The sequence below is a fragment of the Gymnoscopelus braueri genome (assembly GCF_963280865.1).
Source record: "Gymnoscopelus braueri genome assembly, chromosome: 24".
Taxonomy (NCBI): domain Eukaryota; kingdom Metazoa; phylum Chordata; class Actinopteri; order Myctophiformes; family Myctophidae; genus Gymnoscopelus; species Gymnoscopelus braueri.
This window is the reverse complement of record NC_137626.1, coordinates 25,391,333-25,417,762: the sequence shown is the minus strand read 5'-3', so window position 1 is coordinate 25,417,762 and position 26,430 is coordinate 25,391,333. Positions and strand designations below refer to the sequence as shown.

General features: G+C 43.5%; 2 protein-coding genes across 6 annotated transcripts in view; both read left to right on the top strand.

Annotated features, from left to right (window-relative positions):
* Nucleotides 1-281: 281 nt before the first annotated feature.
* trak2 (trafficking protein, kinesin binding 2) lies at nt 282-25,671 on the top strand. Of its 5 annotated transcripts, XM_080422684.1 has the most exons (17): nt 282-367; nt 6,473-6,713; nt 7,758-7,955; nt 12,116-12,163; nt 13,117-13,193; nt 13,315-13,431; nt 14,106-14,324; nt 14,948-15,026; nt 15,165-15,295; nt 15,971-16,045; nt 16,721-16,858; nt 17,100-17,200; nt 17,660-17,800; nt 18,123-18,424; nt 19,674-20,231; nt 22,888-22,987; nt 23,187-25,671. In XM_080422684.1, the coding sequence occupies exons 2-17, from the start codon at nt 6,620-6,622 to the stop codon at nt 23,902-23,904; spliced, it is 3,096 nt and encodes a 1,031-aa protein (XP_080278810.1). In that variant the 5' UTR covers nt 282-367; nt 6,473-6,619; the 3' UTR covers nt 23,905-25,671. The 5 variants fall into 5 exon arrangements, with proteins under 5 accessions (XP_080278810.1, XP_080278811.1, XP_080278814.1 ...); XM_080422685.1 differs by lacking the exon at nt 12,116-12,163; XM_080422688.1 differs by lacking the exons at nt 282-367; nt 6,473-6,713; nt 12,116-12,163 and adding an exon at nt 11,836-11,867 and having other exon boundaries at nt 7,928-7,955.
* Nucleotides 5,889-26,430, top strand: part of LOC308080737 (nucleotide triphosphate diphosphatase NUDT15-like) — a 48,300-nt gene continuing 27,758 nt past the window's right edge. Inside the window, exon 1 of the mRNA XM_080422695.1 lies at nt 5,889-5,900. The gene's annotated coding sequence lies outside the window, so the exon portion shown is untranslated. The remainder of the gene's footprint in view (nt 5,901-26,430) is intronic.

Genomic DNA, 26,430 nt, shown 5'->3' with positions numbered 1-26,430 from the left:
ATTAGAACATTTTTGAAACATTTTAACAACACAAATCTTGTATGGGGGTCCCTACCTGACACAAAATATTTTCAGATGGGGGGTCCAAAGACATATTAATTTGGATGTCCAAGACATGAAAATATTAAAGAACCACTGGTTTACACAACATTATGAAACAAGCGTTTTTTGGGTCTTGTTTCTTGTAAATATTGGGCCACCAATATTTACAAGCGACTTTATAATAAGCGGACATGGCAACACTGATTACAGGAGTTGCCCATCCGTCCACTCCATTGTTTGTTCGAGGGACTGACTCTGACAGACAGCAGACACATGCAGGAGGACTCCTCCATGGAGCTATAGATGATTATAGCCTTCTTACCAGGTAGGATTATTGTTACTATTAGCCCGTCGTTTATTGTAATATCTTAATATTTTAATAAGTGACATGGGGGTTTAGAGGTAAACCGCGATCGGTGAGAGAGAGAGAGAGAGCGAGCTAATGCCGTTAGCTGAGCAAGCAAGGTAACCGGAAGACTCGCCCCAAAACACATTCACCCCCATTTTTTTCGGTCACCAGAGATTTCGACCCAGGACGATTCGACCCGGACCATTCGACCCGCTCTCGACCCGCTTGGACCTGACTTTTCGACCCGGACCGCGAGAGAGAGCGACAGAGAGAGACATAGAGAGAGAGAGAGAGAGAGAGAGACAGAGACATAATAATAATAATATGTACATTGATTTACCAAACAATTATTGTGTTGGTGTTTTTATTTACCAAACAATTACAAAGCTAATGGAGGCTAAAGGGAGCCACCCACAGAGACACAGAGACACAGGCCATCAACGATCACATTCCTAAGGCTAGCAGCCACCATCCTCATCCCCATAGCAGAGTATGACGTTTTTTGCTAGTGGGGTTTTGTGAATAATCACATGAAGTATAAAAGTATGATATATAAGAAAAGTTATAGCTATAATGGTAATGCCTTTATTGATTGTATGCTGTGATTTGAATACACTATATTATTTGTATGTGTTATGGAAATGATTATTTTGTCATTCAGTCATAAAGTGACGTTCAGTCTACACATTAGCAGCAGCTCTGTGTTGTCTGACAATTATTCGTGTATTTACGTTCATGTGACGTTCATTAATATGCTCTGTCCTGTCTAAATAAACAAATAAAGTAAAGTAAAGATAATTCGACCCGGTAAAAACGGGTCGAACGGACTCGAATTTGCGGTTGGGCGAGTTGTCCTGGGTCGAAATCTCTGGTGACCTTTTTTTCGGGGACTGCTCGCCCGCCCCTCATACGTATTCTTGTATTTGTTTTACTGATGATAAGGTTAGAAATTTTAGGGTTAGCCATAGTTTACTGAGGTTAGGTTTAGGAATAAGATTAGTTTTAAGCATAGTTTTACTGGGGTTACGTTTAGGATAGAATAAGGTTAGTTTAAGGCATAGTTTCACTGGAGTTACGTTTAGATATATGTTTAGATTTAGTCATAGTTTACTGAGGTTAAGGATTAAGAATAAGGTTGGGTTTAGGCATAGTTCACTGAGGTTACATTCAGTGGTGTAAAAAGTACTCAAATTCTTTACTTAAGTAAAAGTACCAATACTGCAATATAAAAATACTCCGTTACAAGTAAAAGTCCAGAATTCAAAATTGACTTGAGTAAAAGTACAAAAGTATTGGCATCAAAATGTACTTAAAGTACCAAAAGTAAAAGTACAAAATATTTGAAAATAGCAGATCTACAAGCTCACAATGCGACGCGTTGTGAGCTTGTAGATCGGCTATTTTCAAATAGCCTAGGTATAAAATAGGGCTAAAGTGGTTAATGTATGTTTCATAATGTAATAATTTATATCTGAAAAGTAACTAGTAACTAAAGTTTTCAAATAATTGTAGTGGAGTAAAAGTACAATATTTGCCTCTGAGATGTAGTGGAGTAGAAGTAAAAGTATTGGAAATTGGAAATACTCAAGTAAAGTACAAATACCTCAAAACTGTACTTAAGTACAGTACTTAAGTAAATGTACTGTACTTAGTTACTTTCCACCACTGGTTACATTTAGAAATACCAGGTGACGACCGTTCCGAGATCGCCGGATTTAGCCCCGGGGCGACTGTGTTTTGGGGCGAGCGTGTTTGAATGCCTGTCGAGCATCATTTAAAGGCTGTCATCATCTGCTCTCAGCATCGGAGATGCGCGCCATGCAGCCATCAGGGTGTTGTTGCTTTGCCAAATGAACAACAGATCTGCAAAGCTAACAACATGTTGCTGGCGTGTAGATCTGTTCTTTTTTTGGTAATAATGTGCAAATCTTAGCCGTGGATCAAGAGTCAAGACTGTCATAGAGGTCAGAATCGAACAAGGATAACAGTCTTGATTTTTTGGGATTGAATTATTTAACAACAGTTTGCAAAAACAAGGCACGGTGGCACAGATTTATACAAAAGAATGATACATATAAAAGATATACAAAAGATCCAAGGCTAGTAAATCTCTACAGTATTTGTTTGTTTATTATACATCTTTTGTGTGTTGTTGTTGTTGTTGTTAATAATTATGTTATTTGTGTATTGTATTAATATAATCTATAATAATATTATAGATTATATTTATTTTATAAATCTGCAGTACATGACAGACATCACGTCACAGATAGGAGGAGGATTACAAAGGAACAAAGCCCAATCGGCCATTGTTTTGAACATATAAATCGGGGTCATATTTATTCACACACATTCTGAAATTCTACTGATTTGTAGATGGAAAATATGCTATTTGGAACCTTCTCACTCCATATGAGTCTGAATGGGTGGAATGGATTACGCCAATGTAAATCATTGCAAATCACAGTAAATCATTTATCATTGTTTGTTATTCTATTATATAAGAGCTCTCAGGCAATCACCTGTACTAGAATTAGAATGTCTGATGGAAGTGATATGATAGATAATAATTCCATATTAATTACAGATCTATCAACGTCTCCAATGCTTTTAATTATTTATTGTTAGGTGGTGGGGCTACCCTTTTGTTTACATCTGGATACTGATTGTTCCTTTTGAATGATTAACAACACAATACAAGATAATCTGGTTGAAACCAAAACGCGAGCATCCCTGTGGTCTGAGGAATGAGCATTGTTAAGGTGCTCATTGTTTTCCTGTAGTCAGCCAGAACAGGGTATTTATGATCTTTGTGTGTTTTGTAAATCAGATAAGGCAGTGAGTGCAGTGTTTACTTAAGAACTGTCACATGCTTCTTCTCCTTTTGTCCATTTTGTTCTGACCCAAATCATCACATGACGGTGGTCAGTTGTCAGAATTAAAGGGACACTTCACCCCAAAAAAACGTTGTTTCAATGGATTAGTCACCCCATGGAGACTTGAATTCATGGATATTTTTTAGTTTTTGTCTCATTCCTAAGACAATAATTTGATGACCAGCGGACCGGAACCGCTGCCGGTCATCAAATTATTGTCTTAGGAATGAGACAAAAAACTAAAAAAATGGAGATGCTGTTGTGATGAGACAAAGAGAGAGATCGGTGAGAGCGAGGTGATGAGTCAGAGGAGATCAGACAACATTTTAAACATTTTCAAGATAAACATATTGTCATTTATTGGGACATTCAGATTGCCTGGGCTTTTACCCATGCAGCATTCTGAATCCACAATCCATTGTTTGATGAAGTCTTCTTTCTCCCCTTTGTCTAGCTTTGAGCAATGGTGTCATGTCAGATCAATAGCTATTGAATAGCGGTACTATGTGGAATGTCATTTGACATGGTTAGCATTGTTTTGTCTCCACACTGCATTTGAGTTGGTTAACTTGTTCTGCCTGGGCTTCCAGTATTCAAAATGTTGACTTATCTGTCGTTGACTAGACTTATTTAACTTTGCATACTAAGCTATAAATGCTTAAAATGGTCAACGGTCTCTGGTCAGGTCACAGGTAATGAGTGACTGATGAGGCAGCAGCTTTTGAGAGCTTGTTGATATATGACATTGAACAGATGATGCCCAGGGGACTTCTCCTCCCATCATTATTGGATTCACAAGCCTGGGAAAAGAGTCAGAGCTGGGAGGGCTTTGTCGGTGATGGATAATTTATACATCACTGTAGGAAATCTTTCAACACTTGTTTTCTTCAATTTTTTGGGGGAAAATCTGCATTTTGTTTTTAGCGAAAAAGTTGTGTGACAATGTATAAATTAGGCTTAACTGTGGTGTGAGTGTCACTCTGTGTTTGATGCTGCTGGGTTGGAGCCTAGCTCGTTGGGCATTATTTTATTTATTAGTGTCCAGAGTCCTCCTCAACCTGATTTCAATCCTTGGAGAGGCTATACCACTAATGGGAAGTTATCTGGGTGGGGACATTGTTACTGACAGTCACAGATTGACGCAGCAGTGACACACAATGTGTCATTAGCTCGGACATTTTAAAACCAGAGAAAATAGGATGCATCTTATCTATCGGGAACAGATTTCATTTGCAAAAAGTGTGGGCCGAAGAACGCAGAAAGAATATCCGGGCCAGACGGTGATGTTATATGTAATAAATATGTAAAAACAACAACACACTTGTTGACTACAAAAGATCTCGATGTTGACATTACTCTGTTGTGTGTTTAAAGATGAATAATATGGTTTTGCATAACGTTGTGGTGATGTTCAGTAAGCTGCTCTGTGAGTCAAATGGTATTAACATCACTGTTATGTAAGGGGAGGTTGAGTCTGGCTGAAGGGATATCTGCTTGCTTCAACTGACATTATTATAGTGTGTGCACACACGCACGCACACACACGCACGCACACAAGGTCAACAATGCCCATGGTGCAGTCTTACATACAAGACTAATTTATGTACATGTTGGGTATGCATGCCTACATGAGATGACACAGGCAATGTTTCTAAACCACAAGCATCTCAGTTGCAGCAATACTAATGACACTGTTGCTCAGCTCATGTCATCTCCACCGGTGTACAAGTCTGTACTGTTGTACAGACATTCATGTTGCTGTCATGCTGTGTGACCCACTTTTTTCTGATTTCTTGAAAATGTGTTTGAATATCCATCTTAATGTCAGTTTATTGTAGTATCCAGTTTATTCAACCAGTTTATTCTAATATCCAGTCCTGGCACATTGCATTTTATTAGAAGCTCCGTCCCTTTCCCCATCACTTTGAAATCCCATCCTGTCTGACTAGTCAAGTCATTCCTTTAAGCCCCTGGAACATTCCCCAGAGTGTGAGAAAACAGGATGTAGGAGGTTCTCTGTCTCTCGCTCTCTTCCCCCCTCAGCCCTCCCCTTAAAAATAACCCATAATATGTGGCACCCAGCCTAGAAATGGAAAATGCATCGGAGTCACAGCAGCATATGAGTCACAGCATCTGGCGAGAATTCGACAAGTCGGACAAGTTGCCAGCGCCTGCAGATGCTGACTTGTCAGCCAATGGCATAACACCCTTAAAACTGATCCTTCTGAAATCAATTGAAGTACTGGAAGCTTTTTTTGTGGTATGTGACACATCCTGGGAGCAAGATGGCCAGGGTATGCAAGTCCCAAGTCCTTCAGTTATTTGAAGCATTACAATAACATTTGGGAATGGCAGATAAGACTTCACTAACTCTCTACTGGTCATTGCACAGACTGATGAGATGAACAGCTTCACAACATTACTTGAGAGGAGAGTTTATTTCCAATAAACATAAACCTGCCACTGATCATGGGCCAGCTCAACCCAGCCAGCCAGCCAGCCAACGCTGAACATTTTTATCAGACAGTCAATGGTTAAAATGTCTCCTAGTGGTAAGCTCTGTGGGAGAAATGTTTGTCATCAGTTTAAATGTCAACTGAAAGAGTTGGAGTGAGAATGCAAATAGACAGAGGGTGATAGAAGGAGAGTTGAAGAGGAGAGTGTCAGGCTGAATGTTATAGGCAGCCTGGAGTGGAGTCGGAAATGCGCTTCTCTGTTTTTGTGTCAACCAAGAAAATGGCAGTTACTGAAAACATCCCTGCCATTTTTCTTTTTTTCAAGTTATAGTCTTGGTGTCAATTAAAAAAATGTCCATCGCTTTGTTTCAACCCACATATATTGGATTGGAGCAGTATTATTTCTGGAAGAACCGGACACTTATGATATTGTTAGAAATATATTCTTTTTGTTCTTAATATCCATAGACATAACTTATGTTCTGGACACTTTATTTTATATTCTGTAGATATTCATGGACATTCTACCCGCAAATACCCTTCTACACATTTGCTTACAAAACATTCTGATCTGATACAGAAATATACCAGATCTGCAAGCAAATCATCTCTTATGGGGTCCCTGGCACAACTTTTTCAGATGGGGGTCCGCCTGTAGCCTAATACATATCAATATGGGGGTTCTTGACATGAAAATGTTTGAGAACCACTGGTCTTAACCACCCACTGTTCTCTCTCTTCTCTCACAGGTCAAAGAGCTTGGTTGATGTTTGTCCGTCCGGTGCAGCAGCACTGTTCCCACCACTCAGTGGTGTGACTGGATGTGATGTGATCATGTCACAGCCGTAGGCCCATCTCCCCTGTTCCTGTCTGGCAGAGTCCATGTGTATGAGTGAATGCGGAGGCCCCACCCTCTACTCAGACAGGACATGTTTGAAGTCAAACCCCGTGCAATGGCCAAGAAAGGCCAAGAGTCCAGCACGGAGACGGGTAAGCTTGCACGTGTGTGTGTTACTGTGAACAAGATGTCAACTTCCAAGTCACATCCCTAATATAACAGTGCTTCTCAAACTTGATTTTCATGTGTACGCCCATAACTCTTGAGAGTGTACAAATTCTATCCCTATACTGTATACCTGTAAAGGTCCATAGCACCCCCTCAAGGAACGCTGAGGCTACCCCACTTTGAGAAGAACCACTGCTATATGAAATAGATTTTGTAATTTTCAATGAGTGAAGCATTATGACATCTCTACAACTCACTGCTATAGACCTTACGGAAGTGTTTCAAACAACACCAAAATAGCTGTATAGACTTTAAGTAAAGTGTAAAATTCTACGATGAAAGCATTTTTAAAAATAGCCCCCATTTGATATGATTTGTTCCCGTGTGTGTGTGTGTGTGTGTGTGTGACCGCTGAGCATGTTGTTGTGCATCCCTGTGGTCATGTCTTTGGGCCTGATGCTATAGTTAGCCGTGACTGTCCCACTAAACCACATAACCGCTGAAGCAGAAGACATCGACTTGCCTGAAAAAGAGCAACACACACACACACACACACACTGCCTCATCAGCTCCCACTTGCACTTGACTGTAACCTACTCTGTACTGATGCTGGTTGACATCCAACGATTACATAACTCCGTTCTCTCCGCTGGCACGTTTCTGTTCGTCCTACTCACTCATCTGTAAAATTGTGAGGTTGACTGGAACTTTTATGCAGTTTTATGAGAAAGTTTGTGGTGCTTTTTCACGAGACCCAATATGCGAGTCGGAAGTTCTTGGTCACTGACAAGACTACCAAGATATGTCATATAAGACTTCATGGCCGACCAAAAGTTTGTGTGTGAATGTGAAACCAGTTAAGAGCATGCAACACAGGTGAACGTGTGTTGCATGGCATGCAGGCAACACATGACACCAGCTATTGTCTGTGCTGGCCGTGGCAAACTGAATTGAATTTTGAGCACAATAGTACCTGGTATTGTATTGTAGGCTTAGGCTACATTTCTCACTCTTTTCTCTCTCTCCAGATGAGGGCCTGGGCAGCAGCGAGAAGCGCTGTGGTTCCGGGTCCTTTGGCTCGGTTTCTGCTGGCTCGGGCTCCCTCTACCTGTCAGACAGCCAGGACTGGGTCATCTCTCCCAGCTGCTCCCCAGACGAGCCGCCAGCCCACCACCACCACCATGCCCTCTCCCCCATACTGGCTGAGGAGACCTTCAGATATATGAGTGAGTCAGAGTGTGTGTGGACATGAACGCTAGTGCATGGATGACTGTATGTATGCCTGACTCGACTGTACGCATTATGTGTGTTATTTTAGGAAATATATATATTTTTTAAAGGTTTGAGCAAAAAGTGCAATGATCAACTAGGGCTTTAGTTGAACATGAAGGGAAATTAAGTTTGGACACATTCTTGGAAAATATATTATTTTATCTACAATTATTATTATAGTTTTTAGAAAGCATTGTCAGGTGCACGGTTATGAAAGCTTAGCGTAGTCATAAAAGCAGGAAAGTGCCCTATTTCTGTCTAAGCTTCACTGTCCAAAGCATAACCTGTGTAATAAGATATGTTCTGTCTTTCCCACTGAGACATGGGCACTGTCAATCTCTGCCCCTGTCTGGGGCTGTCTTTTGTGCCGAATGTGTTCTGTCTTTTTCTGTCTTGTCTCTGTGTCTTTCTCACTGTTATTGATTTAGCCTGCAATGAAATTAGAGCAGCAGATGGCATGCGTGCGTGTGTGCGTGTGTGTGTGTGTGTGTGTGTGTTTCAAGTATGTACACATAGACACAGCTGTGTAGTGCATTAGCCATGCAAGGCTTTCACTTAATCTCTCAATCACTCTTTATCTGAATTAAAAGCACACAGATAATGGTTATTATTTATTGTAACCCAACAGTAGCTGTCACATTTGAACAGCAACTAGTTTAAACAAGGCTCTAATGCATGTTTTGTTTCCTGTTTATGTGCGTGAACACGTGCCAACAGGGAAACTATTCACGCATGCGTTTTGAGTGTGCAATGGGGGTGTGTGTCGCGTTTGTGTGTGTGCGTCCGTGTCCCATCCCAGAAGAATCCAGTGAGCTGGCCGGTGATAAGTGCAGCTGTGTGCAAAGCCAGACCCAGTGTCACGAGACGGAGAGAGAGAGAGAGAGGGAGAGAGGAGGAGGAAGAGATATGATGAGAGGGTGCTAGATAGAGAGACAGTTAGAGGAGAACAGCAGGACGCTAGGGAGAGAACAGTTGTCAGGCCATGCCGGTGTTAAACATCCACAATGACGAAATGGATGAGCGCTTTGCTGTGGAAGGTGAGCCCCAGGATTATGATGGAACTGTGAGTGTGTGTGTCACTGCGGAACATGTTGATACTGTACTTTCAAGGTCATTGGAGTGAACCCCTGGTGGGAGGTGAGCAAGTGTGTGTGTATGTGCATGCACACTCAAATGTGTGTATGACTGTATGTGTGTGTTGCTGTCCAGTGCTGCCTCGCATATAGGCCCAGGCAAGCAGGAAATGGTTCTGAGAGGAGGTGTGGCCGTATGTTCTTGTTTACATTCAAACGAGTACTAAACGCGCGCACACACACACACACACACACATACACACACACATACACACACACACATACACACACACATACACACACACACACACACATACACACACATACACACATACAGTTGCCTCACAACGTCAAGTTTGTTATTCTATTCTTTAGTCTCCATAGTTATGTCCCGTGTTTCTTCAGTTGACCTTGACGTTTCAGTATGTGGTGAAGACGGACCATGTGCACACTGTGGCACGTGCATTTCCATTGAATGAAATTCCGTTGCCTTCCTTCACTTTCTAGTCGGCTGACCCACACAGTGTCAAGTCATGTTCCGCCGGTGCCGGGTTGTCTGCGGTGGTTCATGCACACACAGGTCATACGTCCGCTGTCTTGGGCACAGTGTCAGTGGTTATATTTGGACAGTTGGCAGTTGTATTGTAGATTGGGTCAGTGATGTTTAAATGTAGTATCGACTCTTCTCTAAAAAGCTTTTATACGTTGTTTTATTCTTCTTTGCATAATGTTAACCTAGCTAGAAGAAGTTATTACCAAAGCAAGAAGGACCAGTGAATAGCTTAAATCTAAAGCAGTTTTTAAGCTGATGTAAGCCTTTTCCTGGGATAAATCCATCCAACTTTAGCCGAAGAAAGTGAGAACACAGAGTAACATGAGTGCATTTGGACGGCTTTGCAACAGCGATTCAACGCTGTTGCCTACTTTGACTGGAAGGCTTTATAACATGAGCATGGATGCTCATTTGCAGCAATGCCCTGCACACAGACGGACACATGCATGTGTGCGTGCGCCCGCCCGCCCGCCCATGTGTATACATGCACGTGTGTATGGTGTGCTGCACACACATTTGAGGTGTGTGTCTGTGAACGTCCAGCAATGTTGGCCCTGATTGTGTGACTTATTTTGGGGGTGAGGTCGGGGGTAGTAGGGTACAGTAAGGACTGCAGAAGTGGTCTCACGTTGCTTGTTGGCTGGACAGTTGCTCTACTTCTGTAGGGGGCCTATAAATAGACCCCGAAGCATTCCTAAAGAAATCTTTTAATGACATCCCCCCCCTCCCCACCACTCGCATGTACACACACATACTGTACATGCACACAGTGGCTCTGAGAATCTTTGTGTCAGTCATCCAAAGTTTATTCTTATCATTTTAAACCTATTGAACGTCATTTCACAATTCTGTCCAGCATCAGGCATGTCAGAGGTATTCTTAAAAGGTCAAAGATAAATCAGAATGAAACACTTCACTGTACTGTTATGACATGCAAGCAACTCCCCGACCTCGGGAGACACAAATATGAATGGTATATTCGTAAATAATAGTGTTATGGCATCTATTGAGCATGTTTCCTTGAGTACACCAAAACGCTTTACGATTTGTAGTCATACTGTTATTATTTTGGTCAGTGTGTTGTACAGAGAGAGAAAGGGGATAGGCAATTGACTAGCTCAATTTGCCTTAGCTATACCCTTTGCAATGTCATGTTGGAACATGTGTACATTGTGATGTCGATGTCGGGTGACAAACAGTATTGCAATTGTTAAATTAAAAACAATTGAATCTGTATACTGTGTATAAATATGTAGACTCTGACCAGCCTTCTGTTCATCTAGTTTGGTTTTATCATTACCAAAGGTTCACCTACAGTGTCTTTAATGAGTTACTTATTCATTATCACACATTAAGGGCGATTCAAACTTTGTTCACCGGTGTCTCGCACTGGAAATAGCTGATTTACAAGTGTTGTGGTAGCTATTTCAGTGCATGACACAGCACGCAACAAAGTATGAATCAGGTGTGTGTGTGTTGCGTAAGAGATCAAGAGTCGATGTGATTTGATTTCAGTCAGATGTTATGGTTATAGGATTTATATTCCAGTGACTGAGTCTGCAGAAAAAAACATGGTAAAGGAATGTGTGACTGCTGTTTTGTGACTAATCCATTGTGTCAGGAAAGATTATGCAGTGAACCGGGACGAATCACGTTACCATGCTCCTTAATGGTGCATCAGTGGAACGATGACTGGATCGTTACTGCAGGTAAAGGGAAGTTGTATGTGTTAAACATAGAGCAAAAGTGGAAGCTGGCCTATCAGATATGATAGGCCAGCTACAATAGGTGAGCTGTGTGTGTTCATGTGCATACATGTGTGTGTGTGTGTGTGTGTGTGTGTGTGTGTGTGCGCACTCAGCTGAAGTGGTGTCCAGTAACAAGATGGGTTACATGTAGAACGTGCGTGTCTGTTTGTGTCTTCCTGTTTTGTGTCAAAGATAGCCCTCCCAGGCCTGGGTTATTTTTAAATTACTGACTGCAGGCTGAGACAGAGATGGACCGAGGGGAACGAGAAAGGGGGAGAGAGAGGGTGGGAACTGGGAAGACAAGGATAGAGGTCACAGGAGGAAGCTGAGGTGTGTGTGTGTGTGTGTGTGTGCGCGTGTGTGCACTGTGCACATGCAGCCTCAATCAGTTTCATGGCTGATGGACATGTGCTCTCTTCATTTTGTAAAGCCAGCTGATCTAGAGTTTCTCTCCAAACAGGAGCAGTACAGCTGTACAGACAACTCACCCAGGTGCTGAAACCAGACCAAGCTTTCTAGTGTCTGTGATTACAGACTAGTGCCTCTGTACAAGATAATGGCAAAACTCATGCTTTCTATCTTACCTTGCGCAACTCTGTCTGTCGGTCTATGTCCCTCTCCCCCTCTCTCTCTCTCTGTTTACAATAAACTGGTTCCTTAACCTTTTTACCCATGTTCTTTCTTGCTCTCTGTTTTCCTTCTCTCTCTCATTCCGTTTCTCTCTTTCTCTGCCTCTCTAGCGTATCTCGCTCTGGACCCCTCTTCCTATCCCCACCCTGGTTCCAAAGGTATCTGTTTCTCCCTGTAAAGGCCTGCTGCTCCTTGCCTGTTAACCGAGCAGGAGAGGGGCTTCAGTCTTCCTGGTGGCTAAAGAGAGGTGCACTCCGGTGCCCTACCCTGAAGCCATGGAAGTCTGGAGCCCCTATCCATCTCTTGCATGTAGATGACGGACGGCAGACACGAGGGTCACATAGCATAGGTCTGCCGCCCCACAGTAGACGGCTTATAGTGGCAGCATCATTTAATGTGTTAATTTTAATTTCTTTGTGTCCATGTAAGGCCATCGCCACTCAGTGCACTCAGACCGCTAGCAACCACACATCCTTCTGTTATTGTCTGAAGGACCGTTTGAGCTAACCTATAGTGCCTCTAAACTTATTTCAAAATGGCACCTGAATATTGCATTGACCATGGACATTAAATAACAATAGTACATTATAATCCTCCTCTGTTGAAGGTGTTCTTATTTGTCCATGACCACAATCGGGTCCTGATCCTCTGGTTAAGAAATGTAGATTAAGCTAATAGAAAGCCCTATGTAGCATCAGAGGTTTTGCAGTGAATGGTGGGAAGTATACTTTCCCATGCCAACAAGTTGCTTGCGGTCAGAAGGCACTTTGAGGGTCTAAGTAGGCTGGACAATAACTTCTAACTGGAAGTACACAAAGTACAGGGCTACAGGAAGTTGTGGTGGCCCTGTGCTTTCGGACACTTCCGGCAGTTGTTCTTTGCCAGGCTTTATCTCCTCGTGAGATGGAGATAAAACTGGGAATGATGTTAGGGTCTAAGTGAAACTGACATGCTAGTGTGAGCATGAACTGTATGTATGTATTCATTTTAAATTTTTCATCATTCTTCAGTACCGGTACTTGTTTTGTGCAGTGGTCTATGAATGCAAGTAGGTGTTTTGTGTGGAAAAACGTGCTTGTGTCCTCAAGACTTATTTTCTCTCTACTGTCAGTCCTCAGCGCAGACCGTGTGGAGCAGATGACCAAAACCTACAATGACATTGAAGTGGTCACACACCTTCTGGTTGAGGTAGGTTGGAACACTCACGCTCACTAATAACAGCCACCAATTGGCTGGCTGAACACTCGCAAACACCAACAACAGCCACCGATTGACTGACTGACCTGTGTCCCATGCTCTGATTGCACAGCGGGACAGGGACTTGGAGCTTGCCGCTCGGATCGGTCAGTCGCTGTTGCAGAGGAACCACCTACTGCAGGAACGCAACGAGGCTGTGGAGGAGCAGCTAACACAGGCCCTGGATCAGGTAGAACACACACACACACACACACACACACACACACACACACACACACACACACACACACACACACACACACACACACACACACACACACACACACACACACACACACACACACACACACACACACACACACACACACACACATATATATTAGGCTAGGTTTGTATAGCAGGCAATTAAAATGCTTTACCCCTACATGTTAAAACATTGCAGAAGCGTTAAGAGAATACAAAAGAATGAGCTAAAATAAAACTGATAAATATATGACAATAAAGATACAGTGCAGCACAAGAAATACATGGCAAACAGAAAAGTCTTCAGATTTGATTTAAAAGAACAGAGTTATTAGCCTGGCTCCAGCCCCTGAGTCGCTTGCCACGCCCATTAAAATAAATATGTTCTGGTGAAGGAGTGAAACAAAATGAAACTTCAGGCTGAATGTCAGGCTACAGAGTTTTAGGAGACCTGCAATTTTCCATGAGTTTTTATCCCAGATATATTTGGTGCATAAAAAATGTATGCTGCTACTCCACATATAGTTTTGACTCGAGGGACAGAAAGTTCATGGTTCAATGGTGAGCAGCTGACAAAATCCGAAACATGGCGGCCTTTTTGTACTTCATAGGGGAGATCAAGGTTTTCACAGAACACTGCTTCTCTGTGTCCTCCCCCAGGTCAACCAGCTGCAGCATGAGTTGGCTAAGAAGGACGAACTGCTACGCATGGTGGCCAGCACCTCCGAGGAGAGCGAAACGGACTCCAGCTGCTCCACCCCGCTTCGCCAGCCTCAGCACCATGGGGGAGCCACCGCCGCTGTCGCCCTCAGCCAGCTGGAGGCCCTGCAGTACAAACTGCAGGAGATGGAGGAAGAGAACCTCGCCCTGAGATCAGAGGTATGGCACATGGGCCACGGTCAACTGGGTACACGTAGAAACACAAGCATTCACACAACGAGGTGCATCAGTGCTGAAAGCAGTCCAGTATAAGAGGCCAAGCTCTATATACTACACTCTACAAACAATGCAGAGAAGACTCATAATGATGTCATGCTCAATGCCCTTCACACAAGCATGTAGGAACCTAGCAAGAGACCTAGGTTCTTGTTTTTGTCAAATTTATACAAAAAACGCAGAAGGAGACAAAGGTATCCACACACAGCTCCTGAGAAGGTTAAAAACGTTTTTTTTTAAATATAATTATACGGTGTATATAGTGGTCAAGTTGAATCATTGCAAGGTTATTACATTTATTTCCTCCCTAGTGAGAAACACAGGGAAGTACTCTTATATTTAATTGAATTCATAACATATACATATCTTATATAAAAAATTAGCTTTTTGTCATTTTCCCGCAAAGGTTTGTCTATAATGACATGCCCAAAATTGGGGATACCAGGGTGTTGCAGAAGAATGCGTTAGTTATAGTAAGGTGGACAGGGTCCTTAAAGCTCCACACAGACTCGGCGTGTGTTTGTGATGTGTTTTGTGATGGTGTGAATGTGCGTTGTCCTCTCCAGGCTTGTCACCTGAAGACTGAAACCATCACTTATGAAGAGAAGGAACAACAGCTGGTCAGCGACTGCGTAAAGGAGCTCCGTGAGTCACAACACGCTCACACACGCAAACAATATGCAGACATGCACTCGCTTTTCCGCATAGCATTTTAACCACTGACTGTGAAGCACTTTGTGTGACTTTGTTGACTTTGTTCATTTTAACTTGTGTGTTTTCCAGGTGAGTCCAACAGCCAGATGGTGTTTCTGACGGACGAGCTTTCAAAGAAGAACCAAGACTTGATGAAGCACCAGGAGGAGATCGCACAACTCCTCTCACAGATAGTAGATCTGCAACACAGAGTCAAGGAGGTGATGAAGGGAAGGAGCAAGGGATGGCAAGAAAGGAGGAGATGGGGAGTAAGGGAAGAGAGGAAATGAAGAGCAAGAGGGGAAGGAAAAAAAGTGAGGAGATGGGGCGGAAAAGAAGTAAGGAGATGGGGCAAGAGGGAGGGAGGGCAGATGGGTAATGAGGGGGAAAATGAGAGGTGTGGAGATGGCACAAGGGAAGGAGCGAATAGAGTGGGTGGAGGAAATGGGGAGGGACAGAGTGAGGGATCGGAAAAGGGGAGACGGACAGGAAGGGAAAAGAGGAGTGGGGGAAGGGAAGGAGGTGAAATGGGAGAATTTAGCTACAGCAGAGTCAAGGGGGTGAGGTAGAGGAGGGAGGGGTTCATATAGTCAGGTATGGAGGAAGATGAAAGGAGGAGTGGAGGAGGATGAGTTACTCCTCTTCTCCCAGGTACTAGAGCTACAGTTTAGGAAGGTGAACAACTAGCTAGGGAGAGTGTGATCTCAGTCACACACGGCAAACAAACTGTAGGAAGCCCTGCTAGTAGAGCTACAGCCTATACGGATCAATGTAGTTTAGATATGGGCCCCATGCATTGTAAAAGGCTTCTAGCTCTATAGATGAGTGTTGAATGCAAATACAGTCAACGTGAATGGTGTGGATTGTAACTATGTGCGTGTGTGTTGTCTTTGCAGTTGGCTCTCGAGAAGGAAGAGCTACGAATTCACCTGCAGGCATCCAAAGAATCTCAAAGGCAACTAACCGCAGAGGTGGGCACGTGTGTGTGTGTGTGTGTGTGGGGGGGGTGTGTGTGTGTGTGTGTGTGTGTGTGTGTACACACATGCATGAATAAAGGCTACTGGCCCACTAACCACAGACATTAACTCATTCACTGCCATAGGACGACTTTGACAACTTTTTTCCAAAGGCCCAGACTGCCATGGACGACTAAAACGACTTTTTGAAAAAGAAAAATGAAAAAAAAAAGTTTTTTCTCACACAGAACCCAAGATATCGTGATCCAAAGATTTGCTTAACTTATTACTTAAAAATCCTGTATCTCGGCTCCTGTGTACTTTTTTTTTTAACTATGTGTTTTTGGCCGAGACTATTTTCAAAGGCGTATGAAAGCGAACAAGGTCGCGATGATTTTTTTTCTTCTTCGTGGAAGCACAGTGAAACCACAGTGAAACCCTATGTGCAGTTAAGTGTCCTTATAGTGAAGTTGGCAAACACTCAGAAAACTGCCCTCTTTCATTGTAGATAATCTGATGTTAGACATGGTAATGCAAAGCTCTTTTATAATGATCTATGTTGGTGACTGTACTTAAGTGTGTGTGTGTGCGCATGCCTGTACTTTATATGTCGGGTCAATCCTTTTTTAATTGCGTGCTACCATCTGTGTGTGCCCTCTCTGTAATAGTGTGTATGTGTGTACTTTTCAGCTGAACGAGCTTGCAGAGAGGAATGCAGAGTGTGTGGGGATGCTCCATGAGTCCCAGGAGGAGATTAAGGAGTTGCGTAATAAGAACACGCCCTCTGCTGGGATGCGGCGGCACCTGTCCTACGGACTGTACCCAATGGTGAGGATAACTTTATATTTATACCACACATTTTGTGTCCTGCTAAACTACATTTTTGTGTGAATTTGTTTTGCCTTGGAGTCCCAATTTGACACACTGTAGAACATAATATCCCGACCCATTGGTTTAACACTATACTCCTCTATCGAAGTTGTCCTTTGTCCGTGACATGATAAATACATCTTGCAAACTCTCTTTTGGGTCCCAACCAGCTGCTAATAACTGTGTGTGTGTGTTACAGGACTCCCTGGCAGCAGAGATTGAGGGCACAATGAGGAGAGAGCTTACTGTGGAAGAGGAGACAGCGGTTCAGGAACAAGAGACAGCAGCTCAGGAACAAAGGTTTCCCTTCCACTCTTTCTCCCCCTTTTAAAAGTGGGCACTCCGCTTTATGAACTGTCCTACCATTTCTGTAAATACACTGACTAGAGACTTGTGTTATTTTGTATAGTGGTCAGACTAGACTGCTTTTGGACAGATGGAACGTACAGTCCACTGTTTCTTTGTCATTACTGGTTGATTACGATCAATAATTGCATTTCTGTGATTTATAACTTGATCAATACCCACAGTTTGATAAATAGTATTTCAAACCATGCCATACACCCACTCAGAAAATCAAATTTCTAAGCCAATGGTTCTCAAAGTGGTGTCAGGGGACCCTTAGGGTTCCTTGAGGGGTTTTTAAATGGACCTTTACATGTCTGTAGCTTTACATGTCTGTCATAGGGATTCTCACATATTTTTTTTTTGTTGAGAACTACTGTTCTAAGCTGAAGTTTGGCCTTTAAACCCTCTCAGGATATCCCAGAGGAAGGTCTTCCAGACGGTGCGCGCTGTCAAAACCTCAGCAGCGCGGGCGTCCTCTCTCGTGCCCCCTATCCCCGGCTCAGGGCGGAGCTCGCTGGTGATGACTGCACAGCCCTTCACGTCCAATCAGGGGTATGTTACAAGTGCTCTCAAAGTCTAGTGAACAGAATATTGGCCACTTGTGGTTAATTTAAATGTAGTGCTATAAATCTAGAGCTGTCCAATGTAAACTGAGCCTAATCATTGGCAGATCACTCACTATAGCCTTTCAAATGACCACAAAGGTCCACGATGGAAATATGCTCTCAGCATTTTGTGTACAATATATATGGTTATGTAGTCTATTTTCAGGAAAACGATTTAAATCTTTGAACATTTTTGAAGGTACACCAGGTTGAAAGTGGTTGAATTTCTTTTAATAAAAAATCCACTGAACAAAACTGTGTTGCCTCAGGGAGGAGACAAAGCGTGGCCAACCAGGCTCCCCGGGCGGCAGCGACCTCACAGAGGCCCTCCACCGCCTGTCGCTTCGGAGACACAACTTCCTGTGTGAGCAGCAGTTCTTCCAGACGGAGCGTGAGCGCAAGCTGCAGGCCATGGCCGGGGAGGAGCCGGACAGGGACGGCAGTGGCTGCAGCAGCACACCAATGGGAAGCCGGCTCTCCTCTTACTCCAACCTATCGGAGCTCTCGCTCAGCTCCGCCATCTTCAAGACCTTCCTGCCTGAGAAGCTGCAGATTGTCAAGCCCATGGAAGGTAGGGCTGGCCCATATATCAGGTGTATCTTTAAGACTTTAAAAAGATGGTGCCATACAGTTGAATATGTTCATGGCTTTAGCCAAGCCCTATTCCTGCAGAACAACAAATCACAGTCAAGGCCTGGGTGTCAAATTAATGTTATTTCCGGATTGAGCTTCATCATCAAGTATACTGTAAGCTTGGGGGTGACTTTAAATCCGGTCCCCAGCCTCTGGCATTTTGTCATGCAGCTAGAGTTGGAAGTCTACAATTAGAACAGATTGTGTTAGGCAACAAAATAACACATTTGGCTTGGCTGGTCTCTGTATAAGCCACATTTTATAGGGAGACATTTATTTTGTAAATAAATAAATAAGCAAAATAATTTGACTGAAATTTCATTTAGATCATAGTAGCATAATCTCAATATTTCTTAAATAATATCAACAGAGTATTACTGTCAGAAAGGGTTAAGGGTCAACAAGTCAACATTGGTAGCTAATGCTCAGCTAATGCTCAACAGTGCCACTTTCCACTGGAAGCCAACAAGATCAACTCATTTTATCTTCTTTCAGAAAGAGCATTGTCACAGCTGGCTAATCTATTCAATTCGGCTTTGTTTCTGCCTGAAATGATGCTCAACTCCAACAATTTGTCTAGCTCTTGCCCTTAATCACTTACAGTCTCAAATAACTAATGTTCATACTGGACAGTGGCCGTTGTTTCTGTCGGAGATTAAATTATACTGCAGTTAGGCTCTTGCAGCTAATCATGTTAGTTAGCCTTTGTTGGTGTTGGCATGCAATGTTTAACTCAAATGTACTTTTCTTGAATAATACAGGCGTTGTGAATCTTTGAGGGTACTATTATTACCCAGCAAGCATCAAGCCAACCCATGTACATACCAACTGATATCCTGTTACCACTTGACATGGAATAGCCTTTTGTTAAACCCTAAATTCTGCCATATTAATACTTTACCATAAACTTTGAAGTTGCTTTTGGAAGAGTGTTTGGAGCAGTTGAATTCTAACCTGTGTTTGAATTAATATAATTTCACTTAAAATTTCATTGAAATGGTATTGTCAAACTGCATTTTGTACGCACGGTAGAATCCTCTGGATCATTCTGAATATCCAGTTCAAGTTGAATCACATTTGGTCCATAATTATTGCTAATTTGATAAAAGGCTAACCTTTTGTTATGAACAACTGAATAAAGGCTATTTCTATGTAGCCATAAAATTCCTCTGCATTTTTCTTCTCAGGTTCCGTCACGCTGCACCACTGGCAGCAGCTGGCCACGCCCCACCTGGGCACCATCTTGGACCCCCACCCCGGTGTAGTGACCAAGGGCTTCCGCCCACTTGCGCAGGATGCCGTCTACCGCCTCACAGACCTGGAGGAGGACGAGGAGGACGATGAGAAGAACAGAGGACGACAGGACGGGGCGTGGGAGAAGGGCTCCGCAGAGGAGGGTGTAGGGGAGGAAGAGGAGGAGGAAGGAGGCATCACCTTCAAGGTTCGCTGTTCGTCGACTCCAGAGGAGAAGGAGAGAAAGCATCCGGTGCCTCCCCTCTGCTCCCCGCTGATGGGGTCTCCGATCACCACCACCACAACCACCTCCTCCTCCTCCTCCTCTTCCTCCCCCAGGCCTGACCTCTCCCTGGCTTTTGGAGGCAGTGATGTCATTGGAACGTCCTCTTACCTGCCAGTTCGTACCATTTCCACATCGTCGGCGGCTCCCGTCCAATCACAGAGCTGCTTCACCCCGGCAATGACAACAACGACAACAGCAACAGCAGCAACAACAGTTTCTTCCTCTGGTGAGCTTTAAAATCATTGTTTGACATGCAAACTAGAAAGATAGCTAACCACCTCAATTTGAATGTAAAAAAAACTGAAGAGATGGTGTTTGACCCTAGGGCAGTAGGTGACCACAGCCCAGTGACTATCCACAATACTCCCATTAATCAGGTATGCTATTATAAGTCACATGCTTCCCCGGTGACCCATGTTGACAGCCCGTGCTCCACACTGCTGCAGAGGTTGTACTTTTTGAGAAGGCTTTTCAGAATGTATATGGGGTTGACCAGAAATGTATACCTCTTTCTACCAGGCAGTCCCGGAGGGCCTAATCGGGTATGGGATACAGACATGGTACAATAACCTCAGTACAATCTAAAATCTAGACTTGCTGTCTTGTGCAGATCTCCATGAAGGTCAAAAGGAAGACCTTCACAATTGTCATCGTTGGGGTTGCATGTGTTCCTGAAATTCTATTTGTGCGACCAAAAACATGTGCAAGTGCAAATAATTCTTCTGGTCTGACCAAAACAGGACGTTAACACATTCCACGCCAGAGTTTAATATCATAATGTACTACTCACCAGTGCCAGCGATTTATTTTTATTTGTATTTTTTCACGTCGCCACAGACCTTGCTAAATACCTAAGATCGCGCGTTAAACTGTTTGTAGACACACAGGGTAGCTGTGTGAGTGGCCCAGAGAAGACCGTTTCGATCGGCGACATTCCATTTTGCAGTAGTCGCGGTTTATTTTAAACAGCGATCAGCGAGGAGAAAAAAAACTCAGAGATAATGGCGGATTAGGGGAAGATTTAGAGCGACGGCGGGTGGGAACGAAAATCTCCGGATACGGATATTTCCATATCCGGGTGTGCTACAATGAAATGTGTCACTGCGAGGGAGGCCTACAATGAAATGTGAACCTGCGAGAGAGAAAGAAAAAAAAAGACCACTTCGCGTAGAACTACGCAACTGGCACGCTGCACAATTATTTAGGTTCGCGTGAACTACGCGATTGGCACGCAATGTGTTAAGTGAACCAGTGTTTCTTCCTTGTGGGCTGACAGTAGGTGCCCGGGTGCTAGTGTTGGACATTCCAGCACTTTCTGTGTAATCTTTTCTTATTTATTATTTTCAAGTTGAGAAAACAAACGAGCCAATTGCTCTCTCTCTCACTCTCTCTCTCTCTCTCCCCTGAAGTTGGATCACAGCCACAAAATGTGATTTGAGATGGACCTTTAGTTAAATAGTACCCCCCCCCCCCTAAATGTGAAGCATTTAAGAGGGGAATTAAAATAAAATGTTCAGGCCCTGAAACGGTAAAGACAGTATGAGCCACAGAGGCCATTGTCCCCAAAGGGACTTTATTAGGATGGACAAGTTGTGCAATGTTGTTCAAAAGTCGTGCAATACTGTATATTGTTTTAATGTTGTGCAGTGTTTTAAAGTTTTTTACTAATGCGCTTGAATATACTGTACGTATGTACATAGCGCAATAGGAATACTAGTATGTGTTGGTACCAGTGTCACATGTCTGCGTGACATTTGTTAGGTCTAAAAGCAATGACATTAAGCCTAACCAGTGGTGTGTTCTACCGTGTTATGCTATATACGTTCTATACCAGGGCAAATAGCCTTTTTCATGTGATAATGTGGTGTCCGACTCCGAGGTGAAGGCTTATGTGTGGCTGTTGTCTTGAGGTGATAATGGCCGCTGGACTCCTGTATGATGCACTGTCTGAATTGTCACACCTGTCTCCGCAACTACAGGGCCACTCGGTCACACTTCTGCAAGCAGAAGAGTTTCTGAGTGCTTAAATAAAATTTGAAGAAGCATTGAATTATTCATGCTTATAACTCCCTATAACTCTATAATTCAACTCCCAAATGTGTGTCCATGACTGGCGTAAATAAGTAACACAATTTGACCATAATTTATTACATTTGTTCATTTGTAGGTGAAAATAATTTTATATTTTCCGTTATGAATATTTAATTAACTATATCATCTATTGTGGGGGTCAGGAAGCAGACAGTTTTTTTTATAACAGTTTTTTACAGGCGGATATCAATACACCAAACAAATATTTAAGTGCCTTGGATGAAAGTCAAGTTTCTCAAAAGTGTTTTAATATTCAATTTCCATATGCCTTCCGATGTTTGGTGCATCTCTGACCAGAAATGTCGTATTACTGGGTATTCCCAGCATAATATATGCCAGTGATTGGCATCCTGGCTCCCATACAGTCTGTGATATCTCCTTTGGGGTAATAAAAAATCGAATTGGACATTTCCATCCAAAATCTGTCCATGAATTTGTGCACTTCCATTGAAAGTTACAATAGCTGTACCATTCCTTTCCTCAAAGTTTCCGCATACCCTGTGGAGTGAGATAATTTGTGTCATGGAGCCCATCTTGAGCCATTTTGCTAACCGACAGACCTCGACCTTTTTGACACAAAAGTTAACAAGCCTATCAATCACTCTCACAGAGTACCAGCCATTCTCTCTACAGACAGACCTTGACCTTTTTGACCCAAAAGTTAACACGCCTATTAACTACTCTCTCACCAGCCATCCTCTCTCGAGCTATTTTGCTCGATATAATATAAAGTTTGTACGATTGTAATAAGTCTGTGGTGTGTGTGTGTGTGTGTGTGTGTGTGTCTCTAGTCCAAAACCCAGGGAAGTGCCAGAGCTCCACCTTCTCCACCTACACCGTTACCACCTGCCGTATCCTGCACCCCAGTGACATCACCCAGGTGACCTCTAGGTATGACCCCTGTCTCCATGACACAGCCAGAGAACAGAGCGGAACACATATGTGTTTTTGTATAATGAATTGATTCTTTGGTTGAGAACTGACATGAGAATCATACAGGCTACTTGTAGATTTTGGTTATCAGAGCTAACAGTTGAACCAACAATGGAATATATTGATTGATCTGTGTGTCTGTGTTTCTCCCTGTCAGTTCCTACTCCCAGTCGTCAGTGCTGGCCAACACACCCAGCTCCATGCGGACAGGTCCCAGTACCCCTGTCACCCCCTGCAGGCTGAGTCTGGGCGACTGCTTCCCCCCTCGTCGCCCCACAGCCCCCCCTGGTGGACTGGCCAAACTGGTCCTAGAGAAGGGCATCTCAGCCCAGGTCTCCCGGGCGGTCCCGACGGACAATTTCCTAGCGTCGCGTCCAGCCGAGCTCTTCCTCCAGGACGTCTATGGCCTGAATCTGGGCAGGGCCCCCCATCCTGACCTGCCCAGCCCCTCGACGGAGGCCTCATCTCGGATGCCTGAGCCGCCCAGACCAAGCTCTAGCCTAGCCCGCACGGACTCCGGCCCCGTGGGCCTGATGGAGAGGCTGTGCAGGCTGGGATTCTCAAAGGTGATGCTTCACGGGGCGGAGTCGGAGGCCCCTCCCCAGCGCCACGATTCGTCTACGTTTGTGGCGGCAGGCGGAGGCAGCCTATTGGACGGGCTGAGGCGTAATCAGAGCCTCCCGGCGATGATCGGCGCTGCAAGGGGGGGCTGTCACCCCACCCAGACTCTCCTCCCCTCTGCCGCTCCTCCTCCTCACCCCACCTCTCTGGCCCTCCCTGCGCCTCCTTGGGGAGACCTGAAAGATCGGCGGAGGCGACCTGCTTCCGTCACCCACCCACCCGGCTCCCACCCACCCGGCTCAGGCAAAAACTGACGATTGTCCCAATTAACCCCCTCCCCAGAATGACTCCCCCAGCAGGACAGAGGGGAGGACGAGAGCCTTTTGTTGAGGGAACGGATAAAGCCCTCCTTCCTTTTTGTATGATTAGAATTTGAAGCACAACGCGGTTTTAAACAGACTATTTTACTGTCACCACAGTGTCTGTATGTATGTATGTATGTATGTACGTACGTATATGTGTGTGTGTGTGTGTGTGTACGTGTACTGTATGTATGCCATGATAATGATTTTAAAGGCCTTGACTGCACGTTGGTTGTCCGTAATCCCCCAGTTTATACCTTGTCAAGGAGGTAGGTGGATCTGATGGGACCAGTATTTACTCCGTGAGGCTCTGGATGCTCATGCATAGATGGGAGGGAGGGAGCATGTGAAGGGAATGGTAAGTGAATAGACGAGGGTTTGTGGATGTCGTACATGAAGGGAGCTTGTCGGAAGAGAAAGAAGTGTGGTCAATGTGGTATGTTAACTCTGAATGGAAAACGAGGTAGAACATGAACGAGATGGGAAGAGAGAGTGATATCGGACTCTTGAGCATCCAGGGCCTTGCTGTGTGAATACATTGTCCTTGTCCAGAAGCCATACAGGGGCCCATAAACCTTTTAATCCGAAGCTAATAGCTCTGTCCCTTGCCTATCCAGTATTATGATCCTCAGTCGACCTTTGCGCCGGCATTGTCTGGCCACTCCCAGTGGGCTATATACTGTACATCCTTTGTTCTCTGCATGGTAAAAAGGACTTTTCCTACAAGTCCCAGCATGCACCTCTCAACAGATTTGTGGGGCTAGGCTGAAGGTCCGAAGGTCAGAACCTGTGACGCTGCAAGGCAAAGAGTGTGTCTGGACCTAAAGGTCCGCCATTGTCTTCAGGTTTTAGTTGAGGCCTTAAAGGAGAAGCCAGCATTGTTCTTGTATGTGTCCATGTTAAGCCATGTTTGTATATTATTAGATGCACTTATTGGGTTTTTTAAGTGCAGTTTGCATTAGTGATGACGAGGGGGTTTAAGTTCCTACGGTTTAACTGCACGGGGTGAATACCACTATTTGATCCATTAACCAAAATATGTTTAATTTTTAAAGCTCAGGCCCATGCTTTGTTCAGGTCCACGTGGTACAGTTCAGTATGCTGGGCCCAGGCCCTAATCACTGACACCTCATTTTGGTTGTAAATTCAGGTTTATTTATTCTTATCTGTGGTTCAAATGAATCTTGGGGTTATTTCAAGGACATGTGCTTCACATCTTTTGCAGCAGAGGGCAGCATTACTGTTGATGTACATTTTCCCATGAGCATTTCTGGGGAATGTTACAAAGACATGCACTGTATGAATGAATGCTTTTACTGTATGCTAACAACTACTTTTTTTATGCAGCATTATTAGAATCTAACGACACATTATTCCTAACTGCTAAATACAGCGTTAATTTATGTACCGTACTGTAATATTGTGTTTTCTGAAACTTGATAGACATTAACCATGTTATGTGCTACCGTACTCACAACACCCAGTAAGTAGTTTGCAGTGCGGGTAAAGACTTTGGCATTGTGTTCTTCAACTTGACCTCTGCAACCTTAAAGGTCCTTACACACCGGGGCGATTTTTTTCATGCGAATAATACGTTTTTTTTTAAAAACCTTATAAAGTCAATGTAAGCTTCCACACCAGTTTCGCGGAGCGAAAAAAGCGTCTTTTAATTATTCGGAACGAGTCCGAATTTTGCGTATATTCGCATATTCGCCGGTGTGTAACCGCCTTAATGATTTATATTTTGTCATGCGACACTGAAAATGGCAATCTACTACAAGCTTATATAGTAGATCGGCCATTTTCAGTATAAATTAAGCATAAGATGTTCCAGACTAAAGTTTACCATCCATCCGTCCATCCATTTGATTTTAATACTCGTTTACTGCACCTTGTTTAACCCATTTTAAGCTATGATTTACTGACACTGTTTGAAGTATAGAAAGTCTAGTAATATGACTGATACAAGGCAAGTTAACATGCCTGTTATTGAAGGCTATAACTATGCTAATATTTCAGTACAAAATAAGATGTTAATATATTTCGCATAATTCTTTTGTTTGGTTTTCCAGACGTAGAGACCCACAAAAAGGGAATCTTTTTTTTATTTTTAACTGGTCTTTGGCACAAACCAAAACTGTCCTGTCATTGTTTTTAAATACTGTACATTCAAAATAAATTAAATACTTTGCCTTCACACGTGTTTGAATGTGAGGCATTTCATATAATTGCTTGAACATATTTAATAATGAAGGCAAGTCATTGGTTTGATGTGGAGTGTTGTAAAGGTAGAAAGAGAGGAGGCACATTGGGTTTGGATTATACCATAGGGTTGTCATTGAGCATGGTTTGTACAATAAGGTTGTCAGTGGGGATGATCATAAATAAAGTTGTCTTTGGGGATGCATCATACCATACGGTTGTCTTAGTAGTTAAAGACACATTCTGTTAATATTTTCTGACATCACATCATAGTTT

Coding starts and splice junctions, on each gene's coding strand:
- trak2 (XM_080422684.1), top strand. CDS start 6,620: ATGCGGAGGCCCCACCCTCTACTCAGACAGGACATGTTTGAAGTCAAA. Junction 12,164..13,116: donor TCCCCACCCTGGTTCCAAAG/GTATCTGTTTCT, acceptor CTCTACTGTCAG/TCCTCAGCGCAGACCGTGTG. Junction 15,296..15,970: donor TGCAACACAGAGTCAAGGAG/GTGATGAAGGGA, acceptor TTGTCTTTGCAG/TTGGCTCTCGAGAAGGAAGA.